The 25262-nt window shown below is 43.6% G+C and overlaps 1 protein-coding gene across 1 annotated transcript in view; it reads left to right on the forward strand.

The window, feature by feature from the left end:
- The window catches only part of LOC142245158 (voltage-gated delayed rectifier potassium channel KCNH8-like), a 771887-nt gene that overhangs the window by 545967 nt on the left and 200658 nt on the right, over positions 1-25262 (forward strand). Inside the window, exon 4 of the mRNA XM_075317583.1 lies at positions 6521-6657. Coding sequence (XP_075173698.1) covers positions 6521-6657 — 137 coding nt within the window. The remainder of the gene's footprint in view (positions 1-6520; positions 6658-25262) is intronic.

Here is a 25262-nt window from a genome sequence, read left to right on the forward strand (position 1 = left end):
TGAATTTCATTAGGGAATTGTGTGTCTGTTTGTGATTCTGTGAAAAGGGAAAAAAAAAAAAAAAAAAGTTAGTCTTGTGATTTAATTAGTAGGATTAGTCACACCTGTTTCTAGAAGCTTCCAGCAGCTTCTGATAGTCACTGTACATCTATATAAACCAGCCAGTACTAGCGAGGCTCTGAGCGAGCGAGGTGCTGAATTGAAGTAAAGTGCTGAAATTAAGATAAGTGCATAGTTTCAACACAATTACATAGTGGTGATAACTGTAATTGTTGAATTTCATTAGGGAATTGTGTGTCTGTTTGTGATTCTGTGAAAAGGGAAAAAAAAAAAAAAAAGTTAGTCTTGTGATTTAATTAGTAGGATTAGTCACACCTGTTTCTAGAAGCTTCCAGCAGCTTCTGATAGTCACTGTACATCTATATAAACCAGCCAGTACTAGCGAGGCTCTGAGCGAGCGAGGTGCTGAATTGAAGTAAAGTGCTGAAATTAAGATAAGTGCATAGTTTCAACACAATTACATAGTGGTGATAACTGTAATTGTTGAATTTCATTAGGGAATTGTGTGTCTGTTTGTGATTCTGTGAAAAGGGAAAAAAAAAAAAAAAAAAAGTTAGTCTTGTGATTTAATTAGTAGGATTAGTCACACCTGTTTCTAGAAGCTTCCAGCAGCTTCTGATAGTCACTGTACATCTATATAAACCAGCCAGTACTAGCGAGGCTCTGAGCGAGCGAGGTGCTGAATTGAAGTAAAGTGCTGAAATTAAGATAAGTGCATAGTTTCAACACAATTACATAGTGGTGATAACTGTAATTGTTGAATTTCATTAGGGAATTGTGTGTCTGTTTGTGATTCTGTGAAAAGGGAAAAAAAAAAAAAAAAAGTTAGTCTTGTGATTTAATTAGTAGGATTAGTCACACCTGTTTCTAGAAGCTTCCAGCAGCTTCTGATAGTCACTGTACATCTATATAAACCAGCCAGTACTAGCGAGGCTCTGAGCGAGCGAGGTGCTGAATTGAAGTAAAGTGCTGAAATTAAGATAAGTGCATAGTTTCAACACAATTACATAGTGGTGATAACTGTAATTGTTGAATTTCATTAGGGAATTGTGTGTCTGTTTGTGATTCTGTGAAAAGGGAAAAAAAAAAAAAAAAAGTTAGTCTTGTGATTTAATTAGTAGGATTAGTCACACCTGTTTCTAGAAGCTTCCAGCAGCTTCTGATAGTCACTGTACATCTATATAAACCAGCCAGTACTAGCGAGGCTCTGAGCGAGCGAGGTGCTGAATTGAAGTAAAGTGCTGAAATTAAGATAAGTGCATAGTTTCAACACAATTACATAGTGGTGATAACTGTAATTGTTGAATTTCATTAGGGAATTGTGTGTCTGTTTGTGATTCTGTGAAAAGGGAAAAAAAAAAAAAAAAGTTAGTCTTGTGATTTAATTAGTAGGATTAGTCACACCTGTTTCTAGAAGCTTCCAGCAGCTTCTGATAGTCACTGTACATCTATATAAACCAGCCAGTACTAGCGAGGCTCTGAGCGAGCGAGGTGCTGAATTGAAGTAAAGTGCTGAAATTAAGATAAGTGCATAGTTTCAATACAATTACATAGTGGTGATAACTGTAATTGTTGAATTTCATTAGGGAATTGTGTGTCTGTTTGTGATTCTGTGAAAAGGGAAAAAAAAAAAAAAAAAAAAAAAATTAGTCTTGTGATTTAATTAGTAGGATTAGTCACACCTGTTTCTAGAAGCTTCCAGCAGCTTCTGATAGTCACTGTACATCTATATAAACCAGCAAGTACTAGCGAGGCTCTGAGCGAGCGAGGTGCTGAATTGAAGTAAAGTACTGAAATTAAGATAAGTGCATATTTTCAACACAATTACATAGTTTGACACAAGAACATAGTTTGAATTTATCCTTATACTTTTTCCATTGGGTTTCTTTAGTTTTTTTCTCTTTGTTTTTCTACTTTACTGTTGATACCCATTTGATAGGTGCTCCATGGACAATGCTACCAGGTGTGTATCTTGTCAGATGTATGCATGCCTTGAGCAGCCGTTCGAGGGTGAATATGTCTGCACTCGATGCAAGCATGTTGTGTATTTGGAAGCCAAGGTAACTGATCTAAATAAGCAGCTTGCAACACTAAGGGGCATTGCAAACCTGGAGAGGAGTTTAGAGCTCACTGAGCTTTCTCTGGCTGGGGCCAGTGATATGGAGGAGGGTGGAAGTGGGGAAGATCAGGACCCAGAGGTAGGTAGCTGGGTAACAGTTAGAAGAAGAGGTAGGGGGAAAAGTGTCAGGGAGCCTAGTCCTGACCTGGCACAACCTAGTAAATATGCCTGTTTGGCTGATATTAGGAATGAAGGGCCAGGACTAGGGTCACTACAGCAGGATGTTGCTCCTAGCAACCAGGAAAACAACTGCTGTAGGAAGGTGGGAAATAGGAGTGCAGCAAAGCCCAGACAGATGTTGGTGGTAGGGGACTCTATAATTAGGCGGACAGACAGGGTCATCTGTCGCCGAGACCGTGAATGCCGAACAGTGTGTTGTCTGCCGGGTGATCGGGTTCGGCATATTGTGGATCGGATAGACAGATTGCTGGGTGGGGCTGGGAAAAACCCAGCGGTCATGGTGCACATTGGTACTAATGACAAAGTTAGAGGCAGGTGGAAGGTCCTTAAAAATGATTACAGGGAACTAGGAGAGAAGCTGAAGTCCAGGACCTCCAAGGTGGTGTTTTCAGAAATACTACCGGTGCCACGAGCGTCACTAGAAAGACAGCGGGAGCTTAGGGAGATAAATATGTGGCTTAGAAATTGGTGCAGGAAGGAAGGGTTCGGGTTCATGGAGAACTGGGCCGACTTCTCAGTCGGCTACAGGCTCTACGGTAGGGACGGGCTGCACCTCAATGGGGAAGGTGCAGCTGTGCTGGGGGAGAAAATGGTCAGACGGATGGAGGAGCTTTTAAACTAGGATCGGGGAGGAGGGAGGGTAGTGGAGCAAATAAGGGGATAGATAGAGCAGATAGAGACAGGGAAACGGTAGGGGTCAATGAAGGATTAGGGGGGATGGGACATACAAGGAATGTAGGGAGGCTAGGAGTAATAAAGGTGTTAATAGGATTAAATGTCTACTGGCAAATGCAAGAAGTCTTGCAAACAAAATGAATGAATTGGAGACTCTTATGTCAACCATGGATTATGATGTGGTGGGCATTACGGAAACCTGGCTGGATGAAAGCCATGACTGGGTGACAAACATACAGGGTTATAGTACATTTAGGAAGGACAGGAAAGGCCAAAAAGGTGGTGGGGTGTGTATATTTATCAAATCTAACCTAAAACCTGTGTTGTATGATGACATTGAGGGGAACAGCAACAATGTAGAGTCAGTATGGGTAAATGTACATGGGGAGGGGAATAATGGAAAAATGCTAATTGGAGTTTGCTATAAGCCTCCAAACATACCTGAACAAATAGAGGGTGAAATGCTGGAACAAATTGAAAAGGCAGCTAATAATAATAATCGGGTTCTTATTATGGGGGATTTCAACTATCCAGACATACAGTGGGACATAGAATCTTCTGGTTCTGCTAAAAGCTGTAAGTTCTTATCTACCATTCAAGACCATTTCCTCTCTCATATGGTAGGTGAACCGACCAGGGGAGATAATTTGCTAGATCTGGTCCTGTCAAATAGACCGGATACAATTTCAGACCTACAGGTCCGGGAGCACTTGGGCACCAGCGATCATAATATGGTAAGCTTCGACGTAATATTCAATAGAACATTTCAAAGGGGGAATGCTAAAACCTGGAATTTTAGGAAAGCTGATTTCAACAAATTAAGGGAAGAGCTTAAATGTGTAGATTGGGACAGAGTCATGGTAACTGGGGATACCGAACATAAATGGGGTAAGTTTAAGGATATACTACTAGAGTCCTGTAAAAAACGTATACCCTCTGGTAATAAAATGTCCAGGAATAAAAAGAAACCACTATGGATAAATAAGACTGTACAAAGTATAATAAAACAAAAACAAAGGGCGTTTAAAATCTTAAAGGCTGAGAATACAGAAATAGCATTGCAGGAGTATAAAGATATCAATAGGCAATGCAAAAAAGAAATCAAACAAGCAAAACTAGCTACTGAAACAAAAATCGCCAATGACATTAAAATAAATCCCAAAATCTTTTATAAATACATTAATGCCAAAAGGAAAACAAAGGATAGTATCGGACCCTTAAAATATAATAACAAGTTAGTTATAGAGGACAAACAAAAGACTGAGATATTAAATAGGCATTTCTCATCTGTATTCACCAAGGAACTGACTGTACCAGGGATCATTCAACAAGTGAAAAATCAAAGTCCACCACCCGATATAATTAATTTAACACAAGATGAAGTACGCCTACGTCTGAGTAAATTAAACATTGACAAATCCCCAGGGTCAGATGGCATTCATCCACGAATATTGAGGGAATTGAGCTCCGTAATCGACAGACCGCTGTATCTCATCTTTTTAGACTCACTTGTAATGGGGTTGGTGCCTCAGGATTGGAGGATTGCTGATGTGGTACCGATATTTAAGAAAGGTAAGAGGGTAGATCCAGGCAACTACCGTCCAGTAAGCCTGACATCAGTAGTATGCAAAGTTTTTGAGGGCATTTTAAGGGATGACATGCAAAAATATATTGCAGAAAATAATATGATAACTGACAAACAGCATGGATTCATGAAAGATAAGTCGTGTCTAACCAACCTGTTGGGGTTCTATGAGGGGGTAAGTTCAAACCTGGATATTGGTAATGCAGCTGATGTGATTTATTTGGACTTTGCAAAGGCATTTGATACTGTACCACATAATAGCCTTATACTAAAGCTCCAGAAGCAAGGACTAGGGGACACAATATGCAACTGGGTAAGGAATTGGCTAAGAGATAGGAAACAAAGAGTAGTCATAAATGGTACATTCTCTAAATGGGCTATAGTCAGCAGTGGGGTGCCGCAGGGATCTGTGCTTGGACCGATTCTTTTTACTCTCTTTATTAATGACCTTGTGGATGGGATTGATAGTACAGTGTCAGTCTTTGCCGATGACACCAAACTATGTAGGATATTAAAAACTGACCTGGATAGTACAATATTACAAAAAGATCTGGATAAGATGTCAGAATGGGCAGATACTTGGCAAATGAGATTTAATGTTGATAAATGTAAAGTAATGCACCTAGGACGGAGTAATCCTATAGCTGCGTATACATTAAATGGAAGTAAACTCGGGACTACAGAACAGGAGAAGGACTTGGGTATTCTCCTTACAAATAAGCTGAGCAGCAGCACTCAATGTCAAGCAGCAGCTGCTAAAGCAAACAAGATTTTAGGGTGTATAAAAAGAGAGATTAGATCCCGTGATCCCAACGTATTGTTACCCCTCTATAAATCACTTGTAAGACCACATCTGGAATACGGGATCCAGTTTTGGGCTCCACATTTTAAAAAGGACATTCAGAAGTTAGAGTCAGTTCAAAGGCGGGCAACTAGACTATTACAAGGAATGGAAGGCCTCCCATATGATGGCAGGTTGAAAAAGTTAGATATGTTTAGCTTAGAAAAAAGACGTCTCAGAGGAGATCTCATTTATATGTATAAATACATGTGTGGTCAATATAAAGGACTGGCACATGACTTATTTCTTCCAAAAACAATACTAAGGACCAGGGGGCACTCACTGCGAGTGGAAGAAAAGCGATTCCGAAACCTAAATAGGAAAGGGTTCTTTACAGTTAGAGCGGTCAGACTGTGGAATACACTACCACAAGAGGTAGTAATGGCAGATACTATAACAGCTTTTAAAAAAGGGCTGGATGATTTCCTCAGTACACAAAACATTGTTGGTTATAAATGACTTAGTGACTAAATGTAGAACTGGTGGAGGAAGGTTGAACTAGATGGACCTAGGTCTTTTTTCAACCTAAGTAACTATGTAACTATGTAACTGTATAACCACAGGAACCAAGGAAGCAAAAAGCTATATCCGGCACTCAGCCCCAGAATCCAGAAGCTTATGGAGGGTGAGGCTGGCTGGTGGTGATCAGCAGCCTGAGCTCCCAGCAGATGATCACAAGCCAGCAGGGATTAACTCCTGCTGTACTGGAGAGAAGTGAAACCAGAACTCATGACAGGCTGTGCAACTAAGTGATCGCAGACTGTTTGTCAGACTCTGCAGTGTGAACAGAGACCGACACCGCCATGACACCTAACGAATGCAATGCTGAACACTGTACAATACAAATGCATTTGGAAATATTTGAAACTCTGTGTTGCAGTTGCAGTACATCGCAGGTCACAATGCAACATCATTGGAAATCATTGCATCCAATGTTGCAATATGTTGTTTGATACATATGGCATGTAGCCCTAACTAAAGCTAATAAATAGGAAAAAAGAATTCTGTGAACTTGGTTATCTCTTTATATTACTTTACTCATAAGTGCCTTTCCTCACAGATGATGATGAATTAGAGGTTTATACTGACACCAGACCGCCTGGGTTCAATGCCAACCGCAGGAGAAGCAGAGCAGTGCTGTATCACCTCTCCGGACATCTGCAAAAGCAAGATAAGAGCAAGCTCAAGCTGAATAATGTAAGTGTTAACCAAGAACTTGTCAATTGATCAATGTGGGAAGGATCAGTTGTATTATAAAAATGAATGTATATTTTACATTATGATCCATAAGGGCTAAATGTCTTCGTAGTCTAATTGGCAAGTCCTAATAGCAAGCAAGCTTATTGCTATGTGCATGAGTTATATATTTGCAGCTGAACATTCTGCTGTGAAAACGCTGGACCGAATTGTTTCTGAAATCTCAGACACGCGCTGCTTATTTCTTCCTTGAAGATTTGAAGTAGGTTCAAATCTGCAGTCATTCAATTTTTGCAGCATTATTACAGCGTTTTTCACCCATTCATATCATGGAGAAAAAAAGCATCAAAGCACACTTCTTTTAAGCATCACTTTTCATGCCAATAAAAGTGTTTTTAGTGTTAAATGTCTACTGCAAATATTGAACGTGTGAACATACTTTGTCTTGGAATCTCAGTTTCATAAACAGACTGATATATATATATTATATACTGGGACAGAATTTTCCATGACGGACCAGTGGCCTCTGACACAGTAATGAGCCCAATGAACCAAAAGAAGAAAACCTCATTTGGTGATGACTATGAAGCCAACTACTGCAATTATTGTCTGTTTTTTATTGGGTATTTCAAAAATAACTCAATAGATCTTGTTAAAGACATCATGAAAATTGGCATGAACAACGCTGGTATTGACGAATCGGGCCCTTAGCCCCTATAAATTCATTCCTGTAGTATAGAGTTACCTTCTTTAGTCAGAGAGAAAAAAATATTATATATATATTTATATATATATATATATATATATATATATATATATATATATATATATGTGTGTGTGTAAATGAGGGCTTCAATTGCTCTGCATGTAAAACAATCGTAATATTTAAGGTATAGAGCTGACTAAGGGCTTGTTTTTTGCAAATAGAGTAGTTCTTTAAATTGATACTATACCACTCTTTAATAACCTTTAGCAAACATTTTTGGAGGCAAGGGATCACCCAGAATGAATTTTAGGGGTATCAGGCTACAGGGGGTTGAATATAATTTTCAATTTAAAATTGCAATAAAATACATTTAAGTTTATGGGTGTAATGTGAAAAATGTGGTAAAGTTCACAAGGTATGAATATTTTTTCAAGGCACTGTATGAGGCTACCGAGTTTGGGCCAGGAGACCCGCCGACAGTCCGTCAATTGCCATCCGTGTTTGGACCGATTTTCACCCATGCCTGACTAAGCCCTTAAAGGGGTAGTCCACTACACAGCCTAGTGGCTACATCGATGTAAAGCTGTGGCAGAAGGATTTTTCTAAACACATTTCTGTTGGCAATTCAGTCTGTGAGCGGCTTTATCACTGTCTACTCATCCCCATCACGTGTCCCGGGCTGCAGTGACCTCTGATGTCCAGTGATGTTACGTCAACTTCTGGAATTGGAAGTTGACCTGACATCACCATGGTGGGACCCAGTCTTCATGAGTGACTGGTCTGTGGGTGGAATTTCATTGCACATCACAGCCCAGCATCACTCATGCTTACGGCGCTCTGCAGTGAAGGAGAGAACATGCGAGATGATGGGCTGTGATGTGCGATGAAACTCTGCCCACAGCCCAGTCACTCAGGGAGACTGGGTTCCACCTTGGTGATGTTGGGTCAACTTCCAATTCCAGAAGTTGAAGTGACATCACCGGATATCAGAAGTCACTGCAGCCTGGGTTCATGTGATGGGGGATGATCAGACAGTGATAGCACCACTCACAGGCTGAATTGACAACAGAAGGTATTTATAAAAAACCTTCTGTCACAGCTTTACACCAATGTGGCCACAATGCTTTGTAGTGGACCACCTCTTTAAACCACAATGCAGACCATGACATAATAAATAAACAGGCTCATAGTTTTGAGTCTGATGTATTAATGAAGAGAACACTCCAATGTAGTACAAATATATAAACTGTAAGTCAAATCATATGACTGATTCATAGTGGATGTAAGGACAAAAAATTGTACATTTTTTCCTTGTACGTATTTTATTATTCACAGTTCACTTAAGATCCACATAAGCCTAATTAAAATAGCGCTATAGAGGGTTAAAAGTAGCTCCTGCCTAACTTGCTTCTGAATTATTCACCAATAAATTATCCAGTTCAGCCTTGTTAAATAATGGAAGTAACTTTTTTTGTGAGAGATATTTTAGGCACAGGGCTTTTAGGAGGGTGCTTGTTTTGGGCTTTTAGGCACTTACCGTACTTTTTGTGTTTTATTATACTTTTATATCTTATTCTTAATGTAAAGTGGAACCTTCACATTATTTACACAGGTCAAATATATATATTTTTTTAATTTAAATGATATTTTTCATAGTAATACACAATCGTTAGTATAAACTTTTTTGCTGGTTAGATATGTGTACGCTTCCATTAATATTAAAGGGGTGCAAAAAATTAATAACTAATTTAGCGTCATTATAAATAAATCCCTAATTACACTCAATTAGCAAATCACATTGTTTTATTTATAAAGGTAATCACTATAGAATTAAAATGTGTGTCACCTTGTTACACTGGCAGGATATATCCTAGAATATTAGTACAGATCCTGAGAGCATGTGCAGTAGGAAGCTCCTCTCCCGTGACCTGGAGATACTGATATTGTTAATCAGATAGACAGGGAACACAGCAGTGTGAGCAGCCTCTTCTTACCTCAGCACCTCTGCTATCTCCAGTCGTATTAGTGGAGCACATGTTCATATATATTTTTTATATAATATATATATATATATATTATAGAATAGAAAAAAACAGAATGAAACAGGGGTTCCCTTACTGGTATCCCACGCTGGTACTAACCTGACTTCAAACCGTACTCTGGCAGCACTTTTACAATGTGAACAGGTGCGTATCTGGATGGTGTGTAAATATGAGAACAAATTCCAGCTGCACACTGTGAAAGCAGAGCAAACAGAGCATCACTCCCTGTTATATGCATTATACAATATAACAGGGAGTGGTGCTCTGTTTGCTGGATTTGCACCCCAGCTTCTGGCTGCTTCATTGGCCTCCTTTTTGTTCAGCAGCTGATCTTGTAGGTTTTTATAGCCCAGAGAAGATGCAGTGTAGTGTAGGACCCAGCAAAGGAGGGTGCTGTGAAGGGGCACTGGGCTGGTATTACAATGGCCATTATAATATTCTAAATACCTCCATTTATGTTATAAGGTAGAATTTATTTTGTTTTTTCCCAGTGTGCGGCTGGAATGTTTTCTCACACACACACACACACACACATATATATATATATATATATACACCCATTGGTTCCTGTCCTAACTTTCTAGTACTGGTATCTCTCAGTAAAATACAATGGTGATCATTTTAGTTCTATAGTGATTATGTCCCTAGATAAAATGATTGTGATTTGCTAATTAAATTTATTTAAGAAATTATTTATACTGGCATTTCCTTTAATTCTTTTTCTATTCCTGGAAAACCCCTCTTAGGCCCCCTTCACACGTCCGTGAAACACGTGCGTGTTTGGTCCGTTTCCGTATATAACGGAGACACGGCCAAACGTGCACCAATGTTAATCTATGATTGTGGTCACACGTCCGTTATTTCATTATGTCCGTGTGTGCGTGTCCGTGATCCGTATGTGTTTGCGTTTTGCACGGATGCATGTCCGTTATCTGCACGGAGCACGCACACGTGGACACAATGAAAGTCTATGGGTATGTGCACACACGTTAGTAAACACGTATGCATCTACCTATAGTCCGTGTCCGTTTGGTGTTTTTATTTCTAGTGATGTCGGCTATTCTTTCTATTTCTGTGTATGTCGGTCAATCTCCCTGAGTCCGTCGGTCGGTCTCTCTGTCTCTCTGTCGGTCTCTCTGTCTGTCTGTCCCTCTCTCACAGTCTGTCGGTCAGTTTCCCCCCCTCTCTCATACTTACCGTTCCCCGATCTCCGGCGCAGCGCTGCACGGCATTCACACTGCTGCGGCGGCTTTTACTGGATCCAGTGACAGCGGGTAACCTCAGTGACAGCTCAGCTGATCGCACGGCTGTCTTCATTAGCTGCGTGGAGGTGACCGGAGCGGCGGTGTCTTCTGCAGCTCCTGTCACCTCCATGCAGCAGCGCTGGATGCGACGCTGGACCATCCTGGATTACGCCGGACATGGAGGGCTTTTTGGGGCTGATTAAAGTGGTGAACCAGGGTATATGTTTGTGTTTTTTATTTCTAATAAAGGATTTTTTCTGGTGTGTGTGTGTTTATTTACTGTAATTTACAGATTAATCATGGAAGGTATCTCATAGACGCCTGACATGATTAATCTAGGACTTATTGGCAGCTATGGGCTGCCAATAACTCCTTATTACCCCGATTTGCCAAAGCACCAGGGCAAATCGGGAAGAGCCGGGTACAGCCCCAGAACTGTCGCATATAATGTATGCGGCAATTCTGGGCGGCTGCTGACTGATATTGTTAGGCTGGGGGGCTCCCCATAACGTGGAGCTCCCCATCCTGAGAATACCAGCCTTCAGCCGTATGGCTTTATCTGGCTGGCATTAAAATTGGGGGGAACCGCACGCCGTTTTTTTTTAATTATTTATTTATTTATTTTACTGCACAGTATAGACACGCCCACCGGCTGCTGTGATTGGGTGCAGTGTGACACCTGTCACTCAGCGTGGGGGCGTGTCTCACTGCAACCAATCATAGGCGCCGGTGGGCGGGGAAAGCAGGGAATAGGAGATTGTTTAATGAGCGGCCGGCTTTTTCAAAATAGTAAAAGCCGCCGCAGCAGTGTGAATGCCGTGCAGGGCTGCGCCGGGGATCGAGGAACGGTGAGTATGAGAGAGGGGGGGAAACTTCAGTCACTCGGGGGATTAGCGGTCACCGGTGAATCCTTCACAGGTGACCGCTAATCAGTACTCGACACAGACAGAGCCGCGGTATGAGGATGAAGTCGGGTGAAGTTCACCCGAGTTCATTCTCATCGCGCAACTCTGTCTGCTGTCAGCCGACATTTATAAACGACATTGTGCATCACACACACGGACATTCCACACGGACATTCCACGTACACATACACGTTAATTCCACACGCACACACGGACGTTCTGCACACAAACACGGCTAGCATACGCAATTCACACAGGTGCCACACGGACCATAAAAACGGACACAAAAACGGGACACGGACCCGAAAAACGGCCCGTAACACACGTGCGTGTTTTTCACGGACGTGTGAAGGGGGCCTAAGAGACAACAGACATGGCTGTGAAGTGTAGCTCCTGGCTAGCATGTAGCATTTAAGTGCATTTGGGGTGCATCGATACACTCAAAAAGCATTGACTAACCCCCAGTGTACTTACAGGCTAATTTGCTTGTAGTTTAAAAGTTTGATTCCTCAGCTCTAGCACATCGAATTACAACAAAACAAGTAACTTTTATATTATTGTATTAAGAGCTGTACAGTCATAGCATTAGTTTCTATAGTAGAATCGTCCTGACAGTTTCCCTTAAAGGGAACCTGTCACCAGATTTGGTGACTATAAGCTGCAGCCACCACCTCTGAGCTCTTATATACAGCATTCCAGAATACTATATATCAGCCCAGGCCACATTGTATAACTTAAAAAATACTTTTATAATACTCACCTATGGTGGGCGGTCCGATCCGGCACCTCCTCTCTGCTGCTATCTCTGTCCTCCTTCTACCAAGCCCAGTGTGGATAACGCACGTACGTCATCCACAGAAGCCAACACTGCGGTCCTGCGCAGGTGCACTTTGATCTGCCCTGCTGAGGGGAGATCAAAGTACTGTACTGCGCAGGCGTGAGGAAAGGTTAAAGACCGCTTGTGCATGTGCACTACAATACTTTGATTTGCCCTCAGCAGGGCAGATCAAAATGCGCCTGCACAGGACCGCAATGTTAGCTAGTGTAGTGTGTATAACCTGTCATATAGGACACATCATGCACACGGGCCTCAGAAAAAGGAGGACGGCAATCGCCACAGAGAGGAGTTGCCGGACCGGAGAGAGGAGGCAACGGATCAGAGAGCAGCGATACCCATCTGACTGAATCGCCTCTTAGGTGAGTATTATAAAAGTGATTTTTACATTCTACACAGCGGCCTGGGCTTTTATATACAGTATTCTGGAATGCTGTATATAAGGGCTTACTGGTGGTGGCCGCAGCTTTTAGTCGCCAAATCTGGTGACAGGTTCCCTTTAAGGGCTTCCTCTGACGTCCATAAAAATTGGTCTGTGCGTGGACTGCAATGCAAAGACTAGTCATAGGCAGTGGCGTAGCAACTGCTTTTGCCGCTTGGGGAGGTCGTCAAATTTGCCACCCCCCTCCATTGGCCATCGATAATCCAGAATATATATTACTTGGCTATCTTGGGTATTGGGTGACGGATGGAGGGGGGCAGCGGCTGATGGGGAGAGCGGTGGCATATGAAGGGGAGCAGCGGCTGATGCGGAGAGCGGTGGTGGATTTAGGGAGGCAGCGGCTGATGGGGAGAGTGGTGGCATATGAAGGGAGGCAGCGGCTGATGGGGAGAGCGGTGGCAGATTTAGGGGGGCAGCGGCTGATGGGGAGAGCGGTGGTGGATGCAGAGAGGCAGTGGCTGATAAGGAGAGCGGTGGCGGATGGAGGGGGGCAGCAAATGGAGGAGGGCGGTGGCAGATCGGAGGCAGTAGCGGCGGAAGATTGGGGGCGGGGACTGCTGCTGCTGTGGCGGCGGCGCGGCTGAAAGGGGGCAGTGGCGGGAGCAATGGTGGATCGGGGGCTGAGCGGGGGCAGCAGTGGATCGGGAGCACTTACCAAATGGCACTTGCAGGGATCACTCTCCTCAGGTTTCACGGATGAAGTTAAGCTGATTGGAGTGGTCACCTACAGGTCACCGGCCCCAGATCCCAGGTGATTGGAGAGATCGTCACAAGGGCGATCTCTCCAATCAGAGATGGGGGTGGGTGAAACAAAGTTCACCCAGCTCCAGCCAGTGATCAGTGCTATAGCTGCACTGATCATGGCTGGATTTCAATGTTTCAGCCATTTTCAATGGCTGAAATATCACAGTGGCTGTGATTGGCTGAGCGGCGTTCATCAGCCAATCACAGTCTCCGAAGGTCCAGGGGGGAGACACCACCCCTCCTGAGGTCAGGCAGAGGTCTCCTCCTCCCTGAATCTAAGGTTTTTGCACACTGATCGCAGCCACCGAGGCTCCCGGGCCGCGATTTTGCCATGACGTACTGGGTACGTCATGGTTCCTTAAGTACCAGGTCACCATGACGTACCCAGTATGTCATGGGTCGTTAAGAGGTAATCAAGAATTATTATTTCTTCTATGTTTTCTATTTTTTATTTTTTACCTCCAAAATGCCGCCCCCCTGACACGTGTCGCCTGGGGCGGACCGCCACCTCCGCCTCCCCCTTTGATACGCCACTGGTCATAGGTCTCCTCCTCTGAAATCAGCAACTTCATGAGCATATATGTGGATGCTGAGTTTGGGACAGTAAACCCTCAGACAGTCCGTGGATTGCGGTCCATGCGTGGAACGATTTTCATGGACGTCTGAATGAGCCCTAAAGAGAGCCTGTAACCAGGTCAGAAGTGACCAGTTTTTGCTCTTCTTTTGTGTCTGCTACTCTCCTGAATCTTCCTTTTTGTATTTTGTAAATACAATATACAGTTCCAGAGATATGGACCTTTTTAATTTAGTCCTTAGTTTATAGTGTTTGCCAAGGAGGCGTGTCTCACAAGATTCTCCGGGGGCATGTCTTAAGGGCGCCTCTACAATATTACTCTGTGAGCCACGCCCTCTTGTAAAGACCAGAAAAATTAGTACCAAATAAAAAGTCCCATATATCTATCTGGAATCATATGGCAGATTTATAAAAATACCAAAAACCTGGATACTCAGCGCGAATAAAATATGAACAAAAATGTAGACACTTTTGACTTTGTGATAGGTCCTTTTTGGAAAACTGGAAGAAGAAAAAGAAGAAGAATAAGGGCATATACTCGTAAAATCACAAGTATGCCATGCCGGTATATTACGACATCCGTTCTAAATTCTGCTTGCATCCATGTCTTTCTGTATTTTCCTGTAAAATACCCAACCCACCAGAGAAATGCAAACTACGGTGGAAGAGTGAAGCCGGAGCCGCCGGTGGTCCCCTCTCACCTGCTTATTTTACGTTAACATTAATAACATTCTGACGATGACTTTGTATGGCTCAGTCAGAGGTATAAAGTTTTAACTGTTGCTCAGTGGTTAAAAAACAGCCAAGATGACAGCTCATCCCCTCTCAACTCTGCGGGAACTGATGCAGCACTTAAAAACACAGCTGAAAGGCCAGCATCGTGCTCTGGAAATTAAAATGTAAGATGACCTCCCCTTTGAATATTACATGAAGGAAAATTTCTAGTGTGTTTTCAACAGTTGGAACTGCACAGACAGACACTTCATATTAATGCAGGGGGTTGATTTATGCAGAAGTATAAAACATCATGGCAGAATACGAAATAATTGCTTCTTTTACCACTAATATATTTCTGCACCTGTAAAAGCTGAATACAGTTTTAGTAAAATAGAAAAACATCAGATGGTACCATTGATACCAGCTACACAATACACTAGTGCCATTAAAGAGGTTTTCCTACTATTGGGTATATTTTACATCATGTAACCTATTTTAGACAATGAAGTCCACAAGTAAGGATATTTTTTACCATATTTCTACTTTAAGGCTATGTGCGCACATTGCGTCCTGACCAGTGCAGAAATAAATGCACCCTCTGCTAGACGTGACACTGCGTGTTGACAAAAAGAATGCATCCAAAACGCATGTATTTTGGATACATTTTACATGCGTTTTGGATGCATTTTTGTCAGTGCGTTCCCCCGGCAATTCAGCTCTGCTACATGTCCGCTGACAGCACACACAGACAGAGTCGGGCGATGAGAATGAACTAGGATGAACTGCACCCGACTTCATTGTCATCCCGCGGCTCTGTCTCTGTGTGCTGTCATGAACTCAGATGAACCTCCGAGGTCAGTGCCAGGACACAGGAGTCCGCAGCAGTGACGTCAGAGCTTCACCCGATTTCACTGACATCGCGTGGCTCTCTCTGTGTGGCAGCCTGATTTGCGGTCACACATGAAGGACTCATGTATGATCGCAAATCCCTTGAGTGACTGCAGTGAGCCGCGCAATCAGCTGTGCTTTCACTCAGGTTACTCGCGGCCACAGCTGCAGTCCTCCACCTGAGACCGGTGGCCGCAGGTAACCTCAGTGACAGCACAGCTGATCGCGCGACTCACTTAAGTTGCTGCAAGGAGCTAACAGGAACGGTCGTGTTCTACTGCCGCTCCCGTCAGCTTTCGATGTAGCAGAGCTGGAAGCTTCGTGGGAACTTGCGTGGATTACGTCGGACCTAGAAGTGTTTTTGAGGGATTAATAAAGTGGTGAAAGAGGGGGTGTTTTTGTCTTTCATTACAAATATAGGATTTTTTGGATGTGTGTGTTTATTGTCTTTAACTTACAGGTTAATCATGGAAGGTATCTCGGGAAGACACCTGCCATGATTAACCTCGGACTTAGTGGCAGCTATGGGCTGCTGGCATTAACTCCTTATTACCCCGTTTGCCACCGCACCAGGGCAATTCGGGATGAGCTGGGTAGAGTCCTGGGACTGTTGCATGTAATGGATGAGGCAATGAGGCAATTCCGGGTGGCTGCTGGCTGATATTGTTAGGCTGGGGGGCTCCCCATAACGTGGAGCTCCCCATCCTGAGAAAACCAGCCTTCAGCCGTGTGGCTTTACCCTGGCTGGTATCCAAATTGGGGGGGACCGCATGTCTTTTTTTTTTTAACTATTTATTTATTTTTTTAACTGCTCGATATAAAAACGCCCACTGGTGGCTGTGATTGGTTGCAGTCAGACAGCTGTCACTCAGCATAGGAGAGTGTCTGACTGCAACCAATCATAGGCGCTGGTGGGCGGAGGAAGCAGGGAATACGTGATGGATTAATGAGTGGCCGGCATTTTCAAAAGACGAGAAGCCGCCACAGTGTGAACGCCGTGCAGCGCAGCGGTGGTGATCGTGGATCGGTGAGTATGAGAGAGGGGGTGGGAGGGAGAGATCGACATGGACATAGAGAAAGACAGAGACAGAGACCGACCGACAGAGAGAGAGAGACCGAAAGACCTGCGTTTATTATGTCAAAAACACATGCAGATCGATAGTAAAAAGCAAGTGAAACGCATTCTTTCTTGAAAAATATACGTTTACACATTTCACATTGACTTCAATGTTATTAAAACGCTGCCAAAATGGCAAAAACAATTGACATGTTGCTTCTTCAAACGCAGGGATTTTGACAAATTTTCCGCAACTAAAATGCAATGTTTTTAAATGCATCGTACGCACAAGAAAACCCTATTTTCCATAGACTTTGCTTGGAAATCAAAACGCATGCAATTTTGCATTAAAACGCTGCAGCTCAAAACGCTGCTGAAACGCATGAAAAAAGCAAAGTGCGCACATAGCCTAAATATCTTACAGTGCCTACAAGTAGTATTCAACCCCCTGCAGATTTAGCAGGTTTGATAAGATGCAAATAAGTTAGAGCCTGCAAACTTCAAACAAGAGCAGGATTTATTAACAGATGCATAAATCTTACAAACCAACAAGTTATGTTGCTCAGTTAAATTTTAATAAATTTTCAACATAAAAGTGTGGGTCAATTATTATTCAACCCCTAGGTTTAATATTTTGTGGAATAACCCTTGTTTGCAATTACAGCTAATAATCGTCTTTTATAAGACCTGATCAGGCCGGCACAGGTCTCTGGAGTTATCTTGGCCCACTCCTCCATGCAGATCTTCTCCAAGTTATCTAGGTTCTTTGGGTGTCTCATGTGGACTTTAATCTTAAGCTCCTTCCACAAGTTTTCAATTAGGTTAAGGTCAGGAGACTGACTAGGCCACTGCAACACCTTGATTTTTTCCCTCTTGAACCAGGCCTTGGTTTTCTTGGCTGTGTGCTTTGGGTCATTGTCTTGTTGGAAAATGAAATGACGACCCATCTTAAGATCCTTGATGGAGGAGCGGAGGTTCTTGGCCAAAATCTCCAGGTAGGCCGTGCTATCCATCTTCCCATGAATGCGGACCAGATGGCCAGTCCCCTTGGCTGAGAAACAGCCCCACAGCATGATGCTGCCACCACCATGCTTGACTGTAGGGATGGTATTCTTGGGGTCGTATGCAGTGCCATCCAGTCTCCAAACGTCACGTGTGTGGTTGGCACCAAAGTTCTCGATCTTGGTCTCATCAGACCAGAGAACCTTGAACCAGTCTGTCTCAGAGTCCACCAAATGATCATGAGCAAACTGTAGACGAGCCTTGACATGACGCTTTGAAAGTAAAGGTACCTTACGGGCTCGTCTGGAACAGAGACCATTGCGGTGGAGTACGTTACTTATGGTATTGACTGAAACCAATGTCCCCACTGCCATGAGATCTTCCCGGAGCTCCTTCCTTGTTGTCCTTGGGTTAGCCTTGACTCTTCGGACAAGCCTGGGCTTGGCACGGGTGGAAACTTTCAAAGGCTGTCTAGGCCGTGGAAGGCTAACAGTAGTTCCATAAGCCTTCCACTTCTGGATGATGCTCCCAACAGTGGAGACAGGAAGGCCCAACTCCTTGGAAAGGGTTTTGTACCCCTTGCCAGCCTTGTGACCCTCCACGATCTTGTCTCTGATGGCCTTGGAATGCTCCTTTGTCTTTCCCATGTTGACTAAGTATGAGTGCTGTTCACAAGTTTGGGGAGGGTCTTAATTAGTCAGAAAAGGCTGGAAAAAGAGATAATTAATCCAAACATGTGAAGCTCATTGTTCTTTGTGCCTGAAATACTTCTTAATACTTTAGGGGAACCAAACAAAATTCTTGTGGTTTGAGGGGTTGAATAATAAATGACCCTCTGAATAAACTTTTCACAATTTAAAAAAAAAATAAAAAAAGAAATAACATTCTTTTTTGCTGCAGTGCATTTCACACTTCCAGGCTGATCTACAGTCCAAATGTCACAATGCCAAGTTAATTCCGAATGTGTAAACCTGCTAAATCTGCAGGGGGTTGAATACTACTTGTAGGCACTGTATATAAGGGAATTAAGACATCATAATATGAAATCTGATCTTTTTAGTCAGTGGCTAACCACATAGAAGCTTGTGAAAAAACGTAAGTGAGGTGGACAAGTGGGGTGTTCTGACGTTGAGCTAACTTTTTCCTATTTGCTTAACTCACATTGGACAGTCCCTATACAACTTAAATTAATGTCTGCTGAACCAACCAATTTCAGCAGGACTGGCCAACGAACTGATATATAGTGAATAGTGATGGTCCAGCACTACCATGCTTGGGTGCTCGGTACTCGTAATGAAAAGTTGGATGCTCAGAACTCGCTTACCGAGTATAATGTAAATCAATGGGAACTTGAGATTTTCTGGAAAATGACTGAGTTCCCCTTTGACTCCCATTATACTCGAGTCATGCCTATCCAAGCATCCAACTGCTCCTTATTAGTGATGAGCGAGTATGCTTGTTACTATTCGGTACTCGCACGCGTATCACTGTACTCGGGCTACTCGGCGGGTACCGAGTAATTTCGCGATACTCGTGCTGTACTTGTGGTCTTCATCCCTGCATGTTGGCGCTCTTTTGAGAGCCAGCCCTCATGCAGGGATTGGCTGGCAGACCACTGCAATGCCACAGCCCTGTTAGTTGTGGAATTGCAGTGATTGGCCGGCCTGCACAGCGTGACCGAGCTTTTATACCGGCGGGCGCGCTGTGCTCTGCACACAGCCATCTCATATTCCATGCTTTCCACGCCCACAGGCGCCTATGATTGGTTGCAGTGAGACACGCCCCCACGCTGAGTGACAGGTGTCTCACTGCACCCAATCACAGCAGCCGGTGGGCGTGTCTATATTGTGCAGTAAAATAAATAAATAAATAATTAAAAAAAAACGGCGTGCGGTCCCCCCAATTTTAATACCAGCCAGATAAAGCCATACGGCTGAAGGCTGGTATTCTCAGGATGGGGAGCCCCACGTTATGGGGAGCCCCCAACCCTAACAATATCAGTCAGCAGCCGCCCAGAATTGCCACATACATTAGATGCGACAGTTCTGGGACTGTACCCGGCTCTTCCCGATTTACCCTAGTGTGTTGGCAAATCGGGGTAATAAGGAGTTAATGGCAGCCCATAGCTGCCACTAAATCCTAGATTAATCATGTCAGGCGTCTCCCCGAGATTCCTTCCATGATTAATCTGTAAATTACAGTTAAAAAACACACACACCCGAAAAATCCTTTATTAGAAATAAAAAACACTAACAAAGTCCCTCATCACCAATTTATTAACCCCGACAAACCCTCCATGTCCGGCGTACTCCACAGTCCTCCAGCGTCGCATCCAGCTCTGCTACATTCAGGTGACAGGAGCTGCAGAATAAACCGCCGCTCCGGTCAGCTTCACACAGCAACTGAGGTGAGTAGCGCGATCAGCTGCTGTCAGTCAGGTAACTCACGGCCACCGCTGGATCCAGCGGTGCCGCGATTAACCTCAGTGACAGCAGCTGATCGCTATACTCACCTCAATTGCTGCATGGAGCTGACCGGAGCGGCGGTGAGTAGCGCGATCAGCTGAGCTGTCACTGAGGTTACCCGTGGCCACCGCTGCATCCACCGCTGGATCCAGGTAACCTCAGTCACAGCTCAGCTGATCGCTATACTCACCTCAGTTGCTGTGTGAAGCTGACCGGAGCGGCGGTGTATTCTGCAGCTCCTGTCACCTTCATGCAGCACAGCTGGACGCGACGCTGGAGGTCCGTGGATTACGCCGGACATGGTGGGTTTGTCGGGGTTAATAAATTGGTGATGAGGGACTTTGTTAGTGTTTTTTATTTCTAATAAAGGATTTTTCGGGTGTGTTTTTTAACTGTAATTTAGAGATTAATCATGGAAGGAATCTCGGGGAGACGCCTGACATGATTAATCTAGGATTTAGTGGCAGCTATGGGCAGCCATTAACTCCTTATTACCCCGATTTGCCAACGCACTAGGGTAAATCGGGAAGAGCCGCGTACAGTCCCAGAACTGTCGCATCTAATGTATGCGGCAATTCTGGGCGGCTGCTGACTGATATTGTTAGGCTGGGGGGCTCCCCATAACGTGGAGCTCCCCATCCTGAGAATACCAGCCTTCAGCCGTATGGCTTTATCTGGCTGGTATTAAAATTGGGGGGACCGCACGCCGTTTTTTTTAATTATTTAATTATTTTTTTCACTGCACAGTATACACACACACACCGGCTGCTGTGTTTGGGTGCAGTGAGACACCTGTCACTCAGCGTGGGGGCGTGTCTCACTGCAACCAATCATAGGCACCGAAAAGCAGGAAAGCAGGGAATACGAGATTGTTTAATCTCCGGCTTTTTCAAAAGAGGAAAAGCCACCGGAGTTTAGTGAACACAGCTGTGCAGCGCTGCGGCAGTGATCGGGGAACGGTAAGTAAGAGAGAGGGGGGAGAATGACCGACAGACTGTGAGAGGGGGACAGATAAGACAGAGAGAGACCGACAGAGCGAGACCGACCGACGGGAGATAGAATGAAAAAAAAAATGACCGACATCGCTAGTAAAAAGCACAAAACGTGCGTTTTGGACATCGGAGTGCCACACAATGTTTTACGTAAAATCTTTCATGTATTAATCTCAAAAAGTAACATACACCAGCTCTATCTCACTATTGGGTATGTGCCCTTAACATTTCCGCCATGAAAATTCATTTTGGTGTCATTTTGGAAGGTTTTCTGGTGAGTCCGTAAAAATGGCGTAAAACGCGGACAAAATTGTTCACAGCTGTGACTTTTGAGTGATAAATGCTTCAAGGGGTCTTCCCCATGCTGTTGCCATGTCATTTGAGCACTCTTCTGAGACTTTTGTGACATTTTTAGGGTTTCTACATGCTGCCGGGGGTCATTTCAGAAAAATACTCGGGTCTCCCATAGGATAACATTGGGCTCGGTGCTCGGGCCGAGTACACGAGTATCTTGGGATGCTCGGCCCGAGCCTCGAGCACCCGAGCTTTTTAGTACTCGCTCATCACTACTCCTTATGACTATCGAGCACCCAAGTATGGTAGTGCTCGATCATCACTAGTACTGACATCTCCCAACCCTCTCCCAACAAATGTCTGGGATGGGATTGTACATATTGAATTAGTCTACATTAATACATCTTCCATAAAAAATAGGCTGTTTTTCATCCATTTGCTTCCTTTTTCCATCAGTTTGTAAATTTGTTTTCTTTCTTTTTTTTTTAATTGTTTTTTTCAATTGATACTAAGCAATGGATCAGTGAAAAATGGCTGGGAAACTGTTGTAGAATTGATGGCTTCAGTTTTTCACCTTGATTTGGTTGGTCAAGCATGATCTGCCATCAGGAGAAACCAAGGGAAAAATTGTGAAAACATACCCTGCTGTAACTAAATAAAAGCATAGTGCACATAAACATAGGGTACTTAGTAAACACTGTTTTTGATCAAAAAAAGCATAAAGCTATCCCACCAAACGTCAAGGTGTACCCAGTTGGGACAGTACCTACGCTCTCTAATATTAAAACCTTACCATGGGTCTAAAACAGGCCTCAATGTGACTAAGGGCTGAGAGTGACCGGGTCACCAGGGTATTCAGTACAAATAGGGTGTGGCCCTCCCTCTTAGTGAGCTGGGCATTTCATTCTGTGCATCCCCTGACTGTGTGTCCTGTTGGGACCCGGTCACTCTCAGCCCTTAGTCCCATTGAGACCTATTTTACACCCATGGTAAGGTTTTAATATTAGAGAGTGTAGGTACTATCCCAACTGGGTACACCTTGTCGTTGGTGGGATAGCTTTATGCTTTTTTTAATCAAAAACAGTGTTTACTAAGTACCCTATGTTTATATGCACTATGCTTTTATTTAGTTACAGCAGGGTATGTTTTCACATTTTTTTCCTTGGTTTCTCTTTGTCTTATGGCCAGTGTGAACATGAGCTCACAAGCTCCATGTATACCATCTCATAATCTGCCATCAGTAGCAGCTCTCACCTCCTATCGTGGTTATGGAAACGTTTTTACTGAATACAGATTTTACTTCAGAATTGAGAATTTTTTAATAATGACTGATCCATTTTGGCAGAGAAAGAAGCAGATTTGCCTGATAAGCTATACAGTGGGTACGGAAAGTATTCAGACTCCTTTAAATTTTTCACTCTTTGTTTCATTGCTAAAGAAGTGGGTGTTGGAGCGCACCACTGATACTGGAAAAAGTATGTTGTTTGGGTGCACACCAGTGCGGAAGAAAGGAATCAATGTAAAGGGGGAGAAGAAGATTCCGCACATGCAAGCAGAGGCACACCAAAAAGATTTTTTGTACTGTATAAAATAACACACCTTTATTTATTGCACAAAGAACATGTTAAAATCAATTAAAAAACATACAAGGGGACAAGAAAACACCTGCTGAGCACAGCCAAGCACCCCCAATCCCATAATATATATGTGACCATACAAATATCAAAGTACAGTGTAATATCAAAAGAGAGGTCAAAGGCAGACCAATCACCTGGGTGATGCAATATCAGATATCAGGTGTCCCTGCTTAGAACATTGTCTTGTGGCTAGCGTAGGCACAAGCACAAACAAAATGGGTGATAATCATTAGTTACGGCATAGGTAAATGCACATATCATGCTATAGACTTATCCCTATAATACCACTCCGTAAAGATGTAAGACAGTGTATTGGTAGATATACGTCACTTAATGGTAGTCTATAAAGAAGACATACAACATGTAAAGTGCATATCAAGTGACCATACGGACCATATAAGATGTTGAATAAAGTGGACCCTGTATGGATATCACAAGAACAATAGCCTACAGATGGCACTTGGTGTAACCTAAGGTAGTTACTACAATGTAGAGAACAATACCAATATCCAATCTTCAATTAATGGTGGTATATAGTATATAGACAGCTATGATCCAACCGTTAGGATCACAGTCAAGTCGGATGCTCCGGTGCAATAGTCAGACCATGCAAACCAAGTTGCAGCCGATGGCCGCAGCACTCTGAAATTGTGTGTCCAGTTAACCAGACATGAAACACGCAACAGAGTAACAACCAATATTCACCCTCATAATAGATAGATAGATAGTAAAAAATATATATCAAGAGGATGCAAGTCAGGGCAACCTCAACTACCAAAGGCCAAGGCCATGTTCTTAGGGAGCAGGGTACAATAGATCTGAATAGTCACCAATCATGAACCCAGGGATGGTCAGTCAAGTCAGTGGAGCATGGGGGCAGTCAGGCGTAGTGCTCAGTTGTAGGTGGCCGACGCGTGTCGCCGCAGCAGCGGCTTCATCAGGGCAGGTAACGCAAATGCAATAGAGGGCGGTATATATACATGTGAGAATTTAATTAGTAGAAAAAGCGTACACACACCTGTGAAGTCATACGATCACCTGGGGCCATGCGATGCGGCGCCATTTTGCGCATGCGCATTGTGACCCGACAGCGATTTCTATTAACCTAGTGAGACATCACAGCGCATGCGTGAAGTCAGGCGGACGGAAGAGCCCGGTGACCAAACCTCTGCAGAAAGCAAAGTAGTACCAAACGTATGTACAGGGTATCATTTGTGCAACATGACCAGGGCTTAGATCCCAGAGGGGGCCAATCGCACGACACCACAGAGGTAGAGACCCATCTTGGTCTAGTGACCATATGCAACATGGATGAAACGCCAAGATGAGGGACAAACACGCCCTCATCCTACACGGATGTTTACTGGATAGTATACACAGTTTGCCCAAACAAGCGGACCAATCACAGACATTCATTCCCTTATCACAGTTTTAAATGCTAATAAGCATATTGGGATAAGATGTATTGCCTAGAAGTCGTATGTATAAATGTATAAACACATATGTTGATCCCAAAAAGGACCAATCGCAGAACCACAAGTACAAAAGAAGGGAGGGGAGGGTTTCCTCTGTGTCATGAATTCATGACCGGCCGTTACAAAAGGTGGCCTGAGAGTAATCGCTGGGGATACACAGGTCAAAAGACATCTCCTATATAGAGTGTATCCAAATCTTGGATGCATAGCTAAACAGGAACTAAAGCCCACAAAAGATACACATACATGTGCATGTGACAGTAAAGGTGCCCTACATGAAAAGGAGAGAGGGCCTACACTCCTGTTGGGCCGATATTTGCTGGGTAGTTGACACCCTTTGCCCAGAGTCGCCAACCAAGCATAGACGGTAGTTCCAAAGGGTACATATATGTATATCTATTATGACCCTAAATACCGCTGGGCATGTTGGAGTAAAATATTTCACCAAGGAAACCCGTATGTATAAGCATAGGAATATAAACATCTCCTATAGGGCCCCCAGATCAGTTGTTGCGTACTACACCCCAAAACTGTCCACATCGGAGTAGGAGGGGGAGGGGGGGGGGGTTTGGGGTGGGAGAGGAGA

Source organism: Anomaloglossus baeobatrachus, chromosome 7 (assembly GCF_048569485.1).
Source record: "Anomaloglossus baeobatrachus isolate aAnoBae1 chromosome 7, aAnoBae1.hap1, whole genome shotgun sequence".
Classification (NCBI taxonomy): Eukaryota; Metazoa; Chordata; class Amphibia; order Anura; family Aromobatidae; genus Anomaloglossus; species Anomaloglossus baeobatrachus.